The sequence below is a fragment of the Hippopotamus amphibius genome, chromosome 14 (assembly GCF_030028045.1).
Source record: "Hippopotamus amphibius kiboko isolate mHipAmp2 chromosome 14, mHipAmp2.hap2, whole genome shotgun sequence".
Classification (NCBI taxonomy): Eukaryota; Metazoa; Chordata; class Mammalia; order Artiodactyla; family Hippopotamidae; genus Hippopotamus; species Hippopotamus amphibius.
Genome location: NC_080199.1, coordinates 17,239,206 through 17,254,985, shown reverse-complemented (window position 1 = coordinate 17,254,985; position 15,780 = coordinate 17,239,206). Strand labels below are relative to the sequence as shown.

The following is a 15,780-nucleotide window of genomic DNA, read 5'->3' as shown; positions in this document are numbered from 1 at the left end:
ATACTTTTCATTTAGATGATTTTCTGGTTGATTTGATCATTTTAGAGTCCTGGGCTATTTTAAAGCATTTTCTAGCTCCAGAGGTAGATTGATTTTTGATTGTTATTTTTTTCTTGCTCAGAGCTGTTACTTGGGTAATATATTTTTTACAGATGCTTACTAGACCTTGCTATAACCTGCAAATATTTTCTTTTTTACATAATATTTTCTTAGCAATCCCTCCCCACATTGTTCCACTTTCCCTGCCAGCTTCCTAATTCCTTGTGACTCAGGCTGTGGTGCCAGGGCCAGCAGCTGCTGAGTCGCCTGCATTTTCTTAGAAATGCAGACTCTCAGGCCCCCCTGACCTCTTGACTCAACATTGCATTTGAAAAAGACCTCCCAGTACAGTCCTTTATCTCTCGCAAGCAATTTTTGATGACTAATAACCTGTGATGTCCAAGAAGCATCCTTTAACAGTTTGAAATTGAGCTCATGAATCACTCAAACCCCTCTTGTAATTGAGCATGAGGCTCTAGAAAGTTCTGTGCCCCTTACCACCCTATAGATTTATTTTCTTTTATATTCTGCAAATCTTGCCTTTACATTATAATCTATTTCTGTGTGATTCCAATGTCTTTATTTGCATCTTTTCAGTGGAGTCTGTCTTCATCACAGGCAGTTTTCAGCCTGCTGTCTGGCCTTCCCCACACCAGCCTCTTGCAGGGACTGGAGGTATCTCATCACAGGCTAGGTCCTGCCTGGGCTCGGAGTCAGTGATAGTTCAGCGTAGCTGTGTATGTGAGGCTCTTTCACCACCTGATGGGATCAAATATGAATCTTGCTGCCCCAAGCAGGGCACTTGGTCTGTTTCGCCTGTTTTTCAGGCACCATGTGCCCCACTTAGCTGCAGGTTTCTCTCCCAGTCCAGCTGTGGGTGCCGGGTCTTCCTGCTGAGAGCCAGCCCACCTGACCTCAGGTACCCTCTTTGTTCAGTGATGTTGGCCCGCTCATTCCACTCACTACTTTATACTCACCCGTATCCACGTCATGTTTCAACTGTTCAGCAATAGGACTGATATGGTAGGTCTGTTCTTTTAACTGCAAATACACCTCTCCCCACTTTAACTGTTCTAGCTACACAGGGGGACATAATAAGGTGCCAGGCCATCCAGGTGATAAGGAGGCCATCAGCAGAACAGAAATGGGGCTGACGCACGTGGGTTTCAGTCCCATCCTGCCACTTATGAACTTCATTATTTCAGGAAGACTAATTAATCTAACTAAGCCTTGATTTTCTGTTTCACAAAATGGATTTGATAGGACCTAATCTCTAGGGTAAGTTGTATAACTTATACAACAAGAGACACATAGAACACCCAGCATAGAGACCAGCACACAGTACATGCTCAAAGATAGTAGTCATTTTCATCAGATGTAAAATGACCATAACTACTTGCACTGGGTAAAGTGCTGTCTGTCTCATGAAAATGAGGGGTTGGCCAAATGCAGTTGTATTTATGGCTGTAGGATCCATCTGCCATGTCTGTTTCTCTTTCCAGCTTATCATATACCTAAACAATATAGTAACAGATCTTTCACACATCTCTCCAGCCTGAGTTAAAAACCTCAGCTCCCTACAGAAGCCTCTTTTGCACAGGACACCATAGGTGACAAATAATACAAAGGCAAATCCAATATAGACCCTGCACATACAGTCCAGTTGAAGAAACAAGAAAAAGGCTATATTAGCTTTGTAAGAAAGAAGGTGGTCAGAATTTTCATGGAAGTTTAGAAGAAGATGATATAACATCCGTTAGTGTTGGGAGATGTCCACAGGAAGGGATGGGGAGAGCATCTCTGAGGAATTAGGCATGTGAGGCAGTCTTAGTGACCTGTGATTAGGGTTTCAGCAGGTGGAAATGCATGTGAAAGGCATTCCGGGAGGTGGGACCAGCATAAGCAAAGGCCTGATGCCCCAATTTAGTGAATGAAGAATTAGGCACCTGCAGAGCCTTCAGGGAAAAGAACTACCGGGTGTATAACACACATTTTCATGTTCAGCCCTCCCAACTACCTAGTAATCTCAAGGAATCTGACTCATGGAGATGAAGGATGGAGAGGTTAGTGTGGACAGTTTTATAGAAGAAACTTCCTGAGGTGGAGTGACGGGCACAGAGCTGTCCTTCAAGAGTTTGATCTGAGAATTGAGTGCACGCAGACCAGAGTGGGCAGATGTGGGAGGCAGGAGCCAGTAGTAGTTGTGCCTCCAGCAAGACGTCATGGGAAAGGGATTCTACTTTTTGGAAGCAAACTGTGTCAGTTAAAACAGTTATAACACCCAGGGTTGTGAATGTGCAGAAAACCATGCAGGAGCAGAAATTGGTATCATTTTTCTGGAGGGTATGTTGGCAGTACTTGAGAGTATCCTTTAAAAATGTTCATACCTGTTTCTCAGCAATTCCAATGCTAAGAGTTTATCTTAAGGGAATAATGAAGGTTGTTTGCAAAGATTTCACTTGAAGGATATTTAACACAGTCATTTATAATAGCAAAATATCAGAGACTGCCTAAATACCCACCAATAGGGGATTTGTTAAATAAATGATCACATATACTGTAATATTATGTAGCCATTAAAATAAACATTTCTATGAAATACTAAATGAAAACAAACTACAACATGTTCATACTAATTCCATTTTGTTTAAATGAGCTTGTATCTTTAACACACACACGCAAGTCCAGAAAGAAAATACATCAACATCTTAGAAATGGTTTTATTGGAGTGCTGTGGTGATGGCTAGTATTTATCACTTTTCAGGTTCATTTGTACTGATTATGATTAAGGAAAAGGTTTGTTTTGTTTTTTAAAAGGTGATATAGTCTGGCACTAAGGTGATAACTGTGGGCCTTAAAATGAGGAATTGCGTCATGAAACATTGCGGGAGTAGAGTAGTCAGGGCTTGGCACCATGCTGGACTCAGGGAAAGCTGGAAGTAAGGAGGACAGTTGAGCCTGTGAGCCTGGGAAAGAAGCAATGAGAGTACAGTGGGGAAGTCAGAGGAAGGGGCTGTTTTGTGTGGGGCACTGGGTGCCGATCATGTTGAGTTCGATGTATGAAGAGAGATCCAGGTGCACATGTCTGACAAGTTGGTGTGGTCGTCAGAGACCAACCTGGTTCTGTTTGGGAAAACAGAAAGGGGCAGAGTCGCAAAGCAGCTAAAATAATACTATCTTCAAGCGTCTTTGGGGTTAGAAATGTAAACTTACTAATACTGGTGATCCTCTCCATGAGCAATTGGTGAGACCCAGTGGTGACCTGGGAAAGACTTGCAGGCTAGAGTTTTGATATTGAACGGTAGAAATAGCCAGACCTGGGTTTTCTTTGAGTTGCCTTTTTCTTACATCTCCTCACTGGAGTTTGGAGCTCACATTCTCACAGACACAGCTGTCTGTGTCCTGATGTGTTTTGATTTACACATGGGAACACCCAGAAATACAGGCATAACTGCTTTTACTGTGCTTCACAGATAATGCATTTTTTGCAAATTGAACATTTGTGGCAACTCTGCATCCAGCAAGTGCATCAGCACCATTTTTCCTATAGCATTTGCTCATTTTATGTCTCTGTGTCACATTTTGGTAATTCTCACAATATTCCAAACTTTTTCATTATTATGATCTGTGATCAGTGATCTTTTATGTTACTACTACAATTTGCTGAAGGCTCAGATGATGGTTGGTATTTTTTAGCAATAAAGTATTTTTTAAATTAAGATATGTACACTGTTTTTTAAGATACAGTGCTATTGCACACTTAACAGACTACAGTATAGCATAAACGTAACTTTTATATGCACGGGGAAACCAAAAAGGTCGTGTGACTTGCTTTATTGCAATACTTACTTAATTGCACTGGTCTGGAACTGAACCTCCAATTTGCCTAGGTCAGCCTCTACACAGAACACACGAGCCATGCATGTATGCACTTGACCTACTTATATGCAGAAAATGGCCCATCTGTATTATATAAATTAGGACTTCCCATAAGCTAGAAAATGGCTACAAAGATAAATCAACTAAAGCTACTTTTCTTACATTTAATCTCCATAAAGATAAACTCTTTTTTGAACTGCCATTATTGATTTACAGATTAAGCTTTGGAATCTTGGAGGTATTCAAATGAGAAAGTGTGTAAAATTCCCAGCATATAATCAATGCTCAGAAAGGTTTAGTTCTTCTCTGCTTAAAGCTGTGAGTTTTAAAAATTTACTGGTTGAATTAGTTTACAAATGATTGAAGGCATATGTTACGTCCCTTATCAATTCCAGATTCCTGAATAGAGATGAAATCATCTTTGGGAGGCTCCCACCAGGGAATTTGCGATTGGGCAAGATCATTGATTGTGGGGGAAAAAAAGAAAAAAAAAAAGGGGGGGGAGTTTATGCATACATGTTTAAATGCACACAACTAAAAGCCAATTTTTATAATAGTTTCATTCCTGACCAGCATTTTACCTGCATTATACTGATTCTTAGATCTTATTGTTAGTGTACTTAATTTCTCTCTGGTTTGGTTTTAATAACCAGACTGATACTTAACATGTATCTTTCCTAAGGTGCAATTGTAACTGTTAATTGGTTTTAAAATGTCTTTTGAACTGCTCAGATGAAAGTCCCATATAAATAGCAAATATGTTGTTTGTGTTGTTGTTGATCTTATGTGTGTTCTGTCTACTGACTACTGTGTTTTTAAGACACTGAGACCTGTACTTTACAATTTCAAGACATCTCCTTTCAGGACAGAACATAACCAAGATATTCAATGTCCTGAAATTATTTAGTTTCTATACCAAAGAATAAGTCCTCTTAATTAATAAAACTCTGAAGTGTTTGCAGATAGATGAAAGATGCACAATAGCTTTCCAGTAAATTTTTCATAATGACCCTCTCTGCCTGAGACAATTGGTGATAGTTTTTGAATTTTCAAAAGTATTGCACAGCTCCAGGAAAACTGAAAAGCCTCTGCGTGGTGCTTTAGGCTGACATCATCTTCGTTCTCAATCTCTCTGACCCTCAGCAGCTTTCCTGACCTCTACCCTATGCTTCCCCATCCCCACCCCAGCTCTTCCAACAGTTCCGAGAGTTCCTAATTCTGCATTAACACTTTATATCTGGATATGTCAGATGGCTTCTATAATGCTGACTGATCCCTGATGATAAAGACATCACAGTAAGAACTGGGAAAATGTTCAGTTTATTAAACACTGTGAATTTCAGGAATATCAAAAATATTTGAATATGTAAATATCAAATCACATTTCAAAGTAAAATTTTGATTATCTGGATTTCTTCTTTGCTTTTCTCTAAAAACGACAATTAAGACCAGTCTGTATTTATTAGCTTCTTCAGCCTTTAAAATAGCTTTTCAAATAAACTTCAAGAAGTTAACTTCAGCTTTTTCTGAATAAAAATTTCCATTCTTTTACTTGAAAAAAAAACCAGAAAAATTGAGAAAATGTATACTTGTTTATATATAACACTCTGACTTGATTTTGTCTCTCTGTAGAATTATCCATGAAATTCTCAAGGTTCACAATACCTAGACGGTAGAAATAAAAGCTAACTTAAAGGCTGACTACTTCTTTTTATTTTTTTAGCTTTTAAAAAGAATCTCCCCCCACCTTTCTCCTTTGGTAACTGTAAGTTTGTTTTTTATGTCTATGGGTCTGTTTCTGTTTTGTATATTATTTTATTCATATCTTTTAAAGATTCTGCATATAAGCGATATCGTGTAGTTTGTCTGGCTTACTTCATCTAGTAGGATAATCTCTAGGTCCATGTATGTTACTGCAAATGGCATAATTTCATTCTTTTTCACGGCTGAGTAATATTCCATAATATGTATGTGCCACAACTTCTTTATCCATTCATCTTTTGAAGGACATTTAGGTTGTTTACATGTCTTGTATATTGTAAGTAGTGCTGCAGTGAATACTGGGGTGCATGTGTCTTTTGGAATTATGGTTTCCTCTGGTTTGCAGGATCTTATGGTAGCCCTATTTTTAGTTTTTTAAAGAACCTCTGTACTGTTCTCCATAGTGGTTGTACCAGTTGACATTCCCACCAACAGTGCAGGAGGTTTTAAAGGCTGACCTCTTATGGACCACTTAGGTGACTGCTGGCTTTTCACTGCCAGTAGATTGGTTCTGTTATATTTAACTTTTCTTTGGACTAGGGGGTCTCAACCAGGGGACATTTGGCAGTGTCTGACATTTCTGGTTGCCACAATTTGAGGATTTTCTGGCATCCAGTGGGTAAAGTCCATGGCTACTGCTAAACATCCTACAGTATATAGGACAGGCCCCCAACCCCCTTTAACAATGAATTATTTGACCCGAAATGTCAACAGTGCCATGGTTGAGAAACTTATAGGCTACTATTTATACAGAACTTTTAAAATTCATCTTCAACAACAGGGTTTCTCCCAGGTTTGTTGCATCTTGTTACTTCTTAATCCTTCCTGGATCTCTTTACAGGTTGGCATTGTGGGAAGAACAGGAGCTGGAAAAAGTTCCCTCGTTGCTGCCCTTTTTAGATTGTCAGAACCTGAAGGTAGAATTTGGATTGATGACATCTTGACAACCGAAATTGGACTTCATGATTTAAGGGAGAAAATGTCAATCATACCTGAGGTATGTAAGTCAGAGCATGCTTACATGTTCTTTTTATAAGGGCACCTAAAGTTTAGTTGCTTTTAATTTGATTGCTTTTTAAAAAAATTGAATGAAAGCATTGATCATTTCCCCCCAGTATAGCATATTTTTAGTAGCATGTATTTTCAACAGATGTTTTCATCAGATACCAGGTTTTGTTTGTTCTTTTGTTTTATGTATGTGTGATTTATAACTTACCCGGATAGATTTCCGGACTCAAAACTTTCCTAGGTGCCACAGTTTTATCTGCTGATAATCACATAATTCTGAGAATAAAATGATAGTTTGTCTAGCATTTGAGAGGTTTCTATAGGGAAACACAGATTGTGGTTTTTTTTAATTAAAAAAAATATTTAGGCTGGATTGGGTCTTCGTTGCTGCACATGGGCTTTCTCTAGTTGTGGCGAGTGGGGGTTACTCTTCATTGTGGTGCGTGGGCTTCTCATTGCAGTGACTTCTCTTGTTGAGGAGCATGGGCTCTAGGCGCGTGGGCTTCAGTAGTTGTGGTGCACAGGCTTGGTAGCTCCGTGGCATGTGGGATCTTCCCCGGACCAGGAATCGAACCCCTGTCCCCTATACTGGCAGGCAGATTCTTAACCACTGTGCCACCAGGGAAGTCCCCAGATTGTGTCGTGATGGAATTTTGCTGTAGGAAATAAAGCTAACTTTTTAAAGGTGATTATCTCAGTGGAGCACTTTCTGTGAAACAGTGAGTCTTTGAATTATAGGGTGTATAAATGCTTTGGGGAGACATTTAGAATTCAGCCATTAGTAAATGATTTTCACCAGGTAGGCAGTACGAAATAGTGAGGAGGAACACAGGACTCAGAATTCCATCTCTGTGCACCGGTTTTCTCTCTCTTACAAGGCAGCTAACAGTACCAACTCCTCGAGCTGCTGTGAGGATTAAATAGGTCAGTGTGTGTGGAGTGCTTCACAAAGACCCAATACATGGTTGCTGTGATGGTGGCGCGCTGAATTGAGCATCTCTTCCTGGGCTCTGATTCTGTTTTCCTTTGTTCTTCTTAAAGAAGTATGACTTTCAGGGAGTGTTTTGGAAATTGCATTATATGCACAGTAGAAGCTCCTGTCATTCCTTGTGTTGAGTGGATACTCAACATAAATTCAGTGAATATTTATAGAGCAATTACTGCCCTCCAGGTATATAGCCAAGGGCAACTTAGACCACTGCCCTGTGGCCTCATTTCTCCATCCTGCCCTCTGCTTTGACAGACTTGCTGATTTTTTAAAAATTTTTCTTTTTTAATACTCTACAATCATCTCACCATCAAGGGAAGCTGAGAAAAACACATACCTTGCTGAGATGAGAAACAAAGAGAGGAGACTAGACAAAAAGATCCAGGCAAACCTGCTTCCTGGAATGTGGGTATAATGTGCCCGGAAGTGCCTGTTTATTAGAAAGCTAGAACATGACACCCAAAGGGAAGGAGAACATGGACCTGTGTCTTGTAACTGAATACAGTTGTTGCTACCTGCCCTGGCCTCTAGAATAACTGGAATTACTCTAAGTACTTTTGAAATCAAGATATTCCTTTCAGACCACAATAAGATGCCATCTGACATGCCTTAGGATGTCTACTATCCAAAAAAAAAATAAAGCAATAACAAGTGTTGGAAAGGATGTGGAGAAATTAGAATCCTTGTGCATTGCTGGTAGGATGTAAAATGGTACAGCCACTGTGGAAAACATGGCGGAGGTTCCTCAAGAAAGTTAAAAATATAATTATATGATTCAGCAATTCTCCTTTAGGGTGTAAACCCAAAAGAATTGAGAGCAGGGTCTTGAAGGAATATCTGTACGTGCATGTTCATAGCAGCATTATTCACAACAGCAAAATGGTGGGGGCAGCCAAGGGTCATCCACGTATGAATGGATAAGCAAGATGTGGCACATAAATATACAGGGAATATTATTTAGTCTAAAAAAGAAAGGAACTTCTTACATATCCTACATCACTGAGGAACCTTGAGGACATTATGCTAAGTGAAATAAGTCAGTCATAAAGGACACATTGTATGACTTTTACTGATCTGAGGTACCTGGAGTAGTCAATTCATGGTGACAGGAAGTAAAATGGTGGCTGCCAGGAGCAGAGGAATGGGGAGCAATTGTTTAAGGGATACAGAGTTTCACTTTTGTAAGGTGAAAGGAGTCCTGTGGCTGGATAGTGGTGATGGCTGTACAACAGTATGAATATATTTAATACCACTGAACTGTGCACCTAAAAAATGATTAAGGTAAATTTTATGATGTGCGTATTTTACCACAATTTAAAAAAAATTTTAAGTGAGAAAAACACACATATCCCTTTTAGGAAAAATGGGAAGGAATTTTTAGCACATACAATCCCTGTATTTAAAGATTCCATCTGGCTATTAGATTCGTGACTTAGTAATTACAGTAGAAAATAAATGAGTTTAGATTCTCAAGTTTTATGTTTTGATTGTACCCATCTCTGAAATGGGCCAAATGAGACCATAGTTAGCAAAAATAATGGGTATGTCTGTAAAGTACTTTATAGTCTCAGATGAAAGCATCTAGAAACGTACCCTGTGTTACTTTTAATGCTTCTTAATAAGAAAAGGTTGTATGCTTGTATACATAGGAGAACTCTGTAAATGAAGAAATAACGTTGGATGATTCTTGGCTCTGCTGGTAATGTTTTGGAAGCACATCTGAACAAAGACCGAACATACCTTCCATTGATGTCTACCCTACTTTTGAGCATGCTCTTTGTACACACTCCAGAGAGCATGCTTATCAAACAGCGCTAAGCTTTGTTTCCATGTAGATAATGATGACTCACCATTTTAAACATGGAAACTTTAATTTTTCACTTTATGTGCCTTTGTCTCCAAGGCACAATGTTGGTTGATTAGAGAGAATCTGGAGAGGCTGTATAATGTGTAAAGGTCCCAGGAAATCATTCAGGAGGCAGCCAGGGACAGAATGTTTAAGAGTCTAGATTTAGTGTCAACATGACCCACATTTTTTCCGACTCTGCCTCATATGATTGTGGGACCTTGATGACATCACTCGGCTTCCAAGCGTCATAGTCCATGCCCTTAAACAAAGTCTAGGAATTACTGCTGCACAGATTGGTTATGAAGCTATAACTGGATTAGAAAACATTTGTGGCCCATGCCTGGTTCCTGGGAACACTCAGTCAATAGAAACTTACTTTTTTTAAGGATTGGGGCAGTGGCCTTTCAGGTATTATTTCTACTTAAGTAAAAAAGGGAACACATTCTGAAACAATTTGAAACAATTTGGCTCTTTAATTTCTGTTTATGTTTTTGTGGTCCTTGATGATTTTCTTTACATTTATTGCTTACAACTTAAACCACATTGTTTCTATAAAGAGTGAAGCAAAAGAAAAAAAAATCAACACAGTAGGAGTCTTAGTGAAAAGCATAACAGAGAAATATATATAAGGTCTTTTTTCCAAACAAGAGGAGAGAATACACTTTTTTGTTTTCTTTTGATATTTGGCTCTCCTCCCACCAGCTTCTTTCCTGACCACAACTCTGTACCCCAGTTATACTTTCCAGTCCCCACAAAGACCTCTCGCATTTTTCTCAGCCTTCCCCACACTGTCAACTATTTTCTTCCTCTCCTTGAGGACAGGGCCTGTGTCTCTCATTTCTGTTGCTCTAGTGCTTGTTGCTGGCCCTGACAAATTACATGTTATTAATAATAATTCCTAACATTTGTGGAGTCCTTAACACATTTTAGCCTCTTTCCCTACTGTCTCCCACTTAATCCTCACAGCAACTTTCTTGTTATCCTCATCCGACAGATTTAAAAACTGAGGCGCTGGTGAGTTTAACCCACTTGTCAAGTAAGTAGCAGAGCCCGGATTCAAATTGATTTTCGGGAGATTCCCAACTCCAGAGCCTGAGCAGCTAATCACTCTGCTGGGGACTTCAACATGCTGTCAACTGTGGTCACAGTAGAACAGCTTCATGTAATGATTTCATGTTCACACACATGCATACACAGGAAAATTTCATAAAACAATATTACTCTGTGCTCTGCACTCTGAAATTTTCTATTATATCCATTCTATTCTAGTTCATATAAAAGACAAAATGATGGTCACAAGGCACAAAATTGACTTCCTTATCAATTGGCTGCAACTACAGTTTGACAAACCCTTTCTGTCACAGTTTCCCTGCTGGGCTGGGCTCCTGGTCCATGTTAGCATCACGCCAGGAGCTTTATTGTTCCAGATTTTTGCAGCAGCCCCACAAGGTTAGGCTCATTTTCCAGTAAGGGAACTAGGGCTTGGGGAGATTAATAACTTACCATGAGTCTAATAGCTAATAAGCAGTAGAATCAGAACTTAGGATTGTCTCACTCCAAATATATATATCTTTTTCAATAAATGTTTGTTGAACTGAATGATGGTCTCATCAGATATTTTCACATTTTTTTCTACCACTCCACTCAAAAGGATTTCCCAAAACATAACAAAAATGAATAAATATAGAGCAAAACTGGAAGATATTTCTCCTAGTGCTATGTTCCTCACGTGAAAAGTATCTGTTTAGAAACAACTTTATTCATTTATATGTCATGGGCTAATATGTCAGGAGAAGATGCTCAAAATCTTACCCTTCCCCAGCCAAGAGCCCTTTCTCTTTTTTTTTTTTAATTTATTTTAATTGGAGTATAGATGATATCATCACACGCCTAAAATGAGCTTGGGTTATGTTAGTAACAAAGGAAACAATTACTGCTGAATATGGCACAGAGGATTAAAATTTACAACTGTCAATATCAACTTCATACCACGATGAAAAACAGGTCTGAAGCGAATGCTCCACTTAAAATACTACACTGAACAAGATCGTGTTTCCCTGACTCTGCTGTGCCAGCTGTCTCACTAAATGAGGTTTAACTGTGTACCTTCAGAGAAAATATACTTAGGCCAGTAAATTTGGTGTATATTTACAAGAAGTTTGTATGTTCTACCATAAATCTCTACACTGAAGTGTTCTGCTTGCAAACATTTTTACAACACTTATCTTAGTTTATTAACTTCATTGCTTGGAGGTGGGTGCTTTAGATCATAATATCTATCAGAAATGATCATTACTTTGACCCTTATCTGCCCCCGCAGTGTGTGTCTCTACCATGAGCACTTTTATTACCTTTTGAAGATAACACACTGGTTTCTGATTTGGCAAGTGGATGAAAGCAGAATAAGTAGAAACCAAAATGAACACAACACATAAAACACACTGACGTATTAAAACAGACATTGTTCACAAATTGCCTGCTGGCTGTAAGGAAAAATATATTTTCTATCAGTTACTGTTTTAGTAAATCATCCTTTTCATTCAACAAGCATTGATGGAAATTTTACTGATTTTGATGTATTTGGCATGTCATAGCAAAGAGAAATAGTCTTGTTTACTAAACTATGTTCTTCCATCTAATACTGCTAAATAAACACACGTTAATTGCCCAATATATCCTTCTAGACTGACAGGAAAGACTTATGTAGGGAACCTTATTACAATAGCAAATGCTTAATTTTTTTTCTTTCTGTGACAATTGGCAGTAGTTTGGTGAAATTAGCAGAACCACCTTAAGGCCTGAAGAGTGTCTGAGGGCTCTGATTAAAGCTCAGCATAAAGAAGCTGCAGGCTTCCATCAGGGGCTCAGAAGTGAGCAACTCCTATTTCTGCAACAAATTCCATTTTAGTTTCCGGATCTTTGCGGAGAGTCATCTGCTTCAAGGAGTTTCCTAAAGATTCCCATCCCAGATGACAGTTTCACTGATGGAGAAAATATTCTAGATTATTCTTCAGTGCAAATGTTTTGCTTTGAGGCACAAACCTCAACTACTCATGCTGTTGGTATTTCCTAGTATCACACCAGACTGACAATTAATTTATCTAGCTCTGTTGATGTAAAGTTCCTAAAATAATTATATCCTTTTTTGTTTGTTTAAGCAGATATTACCAGGAAGCCACTTTTTAAAATTCATATCTTTTTCCAGTTTCTTAAGATGACACACTTCAACACTTTCTTTTGTTAGTGTTCAATGGTCCAGAAGATATTTTGGAGCACACAGTGAAAAATTAATTGAGAAATACTATTTTGTAAAGAGGCATTTGCAACCTTATTGTTAATGATTATAGTGAATTTTGTTTTTTTTTGTATTTTAATTGTTGTGTAAACATTGGAATAAAATGAAAAGAGGCTACGGTAATAACATTCACTATTTTGGGATATTTAGGAACCTTTTTTGCTCACTGGAACAATGAGGAAAAATCTGGATCCCTTTAATGAGCATACAGATGAGGAGCTGCAGAATGCCTTAGAAGAGGTAATTTATTCAGTGTAATTAATGTGTTAGCATCAGTGTGTGTGTGTGTGTGTACATTTGCAGCATTGCAGGTAACTAAGGGGAGCTTATCAGTTTAACTGACTTTGGTTCCCTCCTAGGAGAACACTGGTAACATGGATGCACTTCAAATATGTATATTGATGGGGATGAAAACCAAGAATGTGATGCCTCATGTTTCCATTTTAGCTTTTTCCCTAGAACCTAAAGCAACGAGACACATTATCTTTCTTGTCCTTAGCAGAGCACTAAACTAGAAGTTAAAATTATGGATTCAAATTCTACTTGTGACCTAGTGAATTAATTACCCTAATTACCCTGCAACATTCATTTTAGGGAATGGTCTTAGAGAGCATCTACTAAGTGGAGACAATACTAGTTTTTCATTATTAACTGAGAGAGAAATAAGATCATACCAATAAAATGTTGTGAAGTTTTGTAAGAAAAAGTTTATGAAGGTATATTATACAGGTGGAATGTGCTAATTGTATGTTGGCAATCATGTCATTTTAATGCTGCAGAGTGTATTCTGGTAACAGAACCTTGGAGCTGTTGCTAAATTTTTATACTGGTAAGTACTGGTAAGTTCATTTCTACAGGATTTTCTATTATTTGTGTAGTGTTTCCCTTTGAACCACTTCTTTGAATCTCCTCATCCTTGCATGAGAGGGATTTTGACTCTTAAGGTGCTGATGGTTTGTATATTTTAGTACTAATATTAATACCAATTATTCTGTGTATTCGCCCTAGCTTTGCAAATTGATTAGAAGGTACTGGTCTGTCTATGATTTAGAACTCTAACTTCTAAACCGTAGACAGACTTCTAAGCTTTCATAGAGAAGACCTTGCTCGGTCTTTTGCCTTTAAAAAGTATGTGCTTAATCAATAGCTACTGAATGTTTGCTTGATCTCTTCATTTCAGAGAATTGTGGCATATTTCATTAAAAAAAGAAAACTGCACAAATCCCATGACCAGTTGTTCACATTGTTGTTTTCAATTAGTCTGTTTTGTCATTTACTGTCACCCTTCCAGGGATAGCTCTGAAATGTGTAATTTATAGATGACCTTTGACTGTGAGCAGGCAGATTTGGAGGCCCAACAATTTCTTGCCAGTGATGCTGGTTTCTGAAGGCATGTCGGTACTGAGTCTTTACACACCCACCCTGCTTTCCAGCAACTGTGGGGATTTTATTTTCCTAAATCAGGTTGATTGCCTCACCTTCTCCTATTTGAAAAGCAGTGGATCTCTGATTTCATTTAAGAAATCACTCTGATTTCTACAGTGAATTCCAGAAGAGAAGAGGTGGGGAGAGCAGTTAAGCACCAAGTGTAAATAAGGATAGGATGATCCACTGCTCTCAAACTCATAGGACAGATTTAATGGTGAAATTGGGACACATCTTAAACTGGAAATACTTGTATTTTCCTATTTGTTTCTGAGCTCACGATCTCTCTTCACAGATTCTGAGGTAGAAAAACTACTCTAGAATTTTTGAACACTTTATTCCATGGAAAGTGAAGAAATGTTAACTTGGTGACAAATCCTGTTAAAAGCTATCTTAGAACTTGGCCTTAACATATACTTAATTCATCTGTAGGAGCCAAAATTAAAATAAAATTTAGTAGCCTCTCAATTCTAAAAAGGATGAGGTGATGGAAGTGGTAGATATACTAAGATCTACCTTCATTTAAGCTACATTTGGAACTTTAGAAATAAACTGGGAGTTTATTTCACAGAGTGAAGTATATGAGTTCCATGTGTTGCTTCTGGGATTGACCCTGTTACTTTAGTGGTATCTCTTAGTGAGAAATCACCTCATCATTGTATTTCTCTAGGACTTGTTTCTCTAAGAATTTTATGTGCTTTTCAGTGAAAGATTTGGTATTTTTAGAAAATGTATCAAATCTTTCATTGAAAAACATACAAATGTCATAAAGAAAGAATTCCTAGAGAAACAGAATGATGGGATGATTGCTCAGTCTAAGAGGTATCACTAATGCAGTGAAGTCAGTTTCTAAGTAGACTAAAAACCCCAGTCATTGTTTTATAAATAAAGCCAAACTGGGACTGTCAACCCAAGTTCATATAGTTGGTCTAAGAGTAAGAAGACAGCACTGTTTTCTCTTTAAGAACTTCAATTAGAAGGAAAAGATGCTTTAAAATTTTTCTTATGTCCTCTTAGTTCTTCCTCTTTCTCGCTTGGCAGAGATGGACATTCACAAGGGAGACAGTTCTAGGGATGCTGCCCATCTCATCTTATTTTTCAAAATATGCTGAAACTATGGTTTTATATTACTGAAAAATAGCTTACTGTAAACTGAAGAATGTTCATAAGAAGTTAGTGCTGATTGGGGCACCTAAAAAAGCAAGGGCTGCTCTACGAATATAACATGATCCCTTGAAGGTTCAAGGATCATAGTAGATAAAACTCTGGAAATGAATCAGCAGCGTGTTGCTTTTTTAAAAAACAAAACAGAAAGAAAACATCTTAGATACTGGGATATATAATTAAGAGCGTCATGTCAAAACTATGAAGAAATTACCCAGTTATGTTCAACACTGACTGTATCTCTGTTAGGACACAAGTGTGTCTCTTCATACAGGAAACCAAGATACAGAAATCTGGGCATCAGCAGCCTGGGCAACAGGGACCACGTGATTCAGTCCTTGCTTTGGTGAGAGGTCAAATTTCCATTTCCCT

The 15,780-nt window shown here is 38.2% G+C and overlaps 1 protein-coding gene across 1 annotated transcript in view; it reads left to right on the top strand.

Annotated features, from left to right (window-relative positions):
• LOC130835938 (ATP-binding cassette sub-family C member 4-like) overlaps positions 1–15,780 on the top strand; it is a 145,440-nt gene that overhangs the window by 111,661 nt on the left and 17,999 nt on the right. The window contains exons 26-27 of the mRNA XM_057707836.1: positions 6,521–6,676; positions 12,970–13,059. Of these exons, the coding sequence (XP_057563819.1) occupies positions 6,521–6,676; positions 12,970–13,059 (246 nt within the window). The remainder of the gene's footprint in view (positions 1–6,520; positions 6,677–12,969; positions 13,060–15,780) is intronic.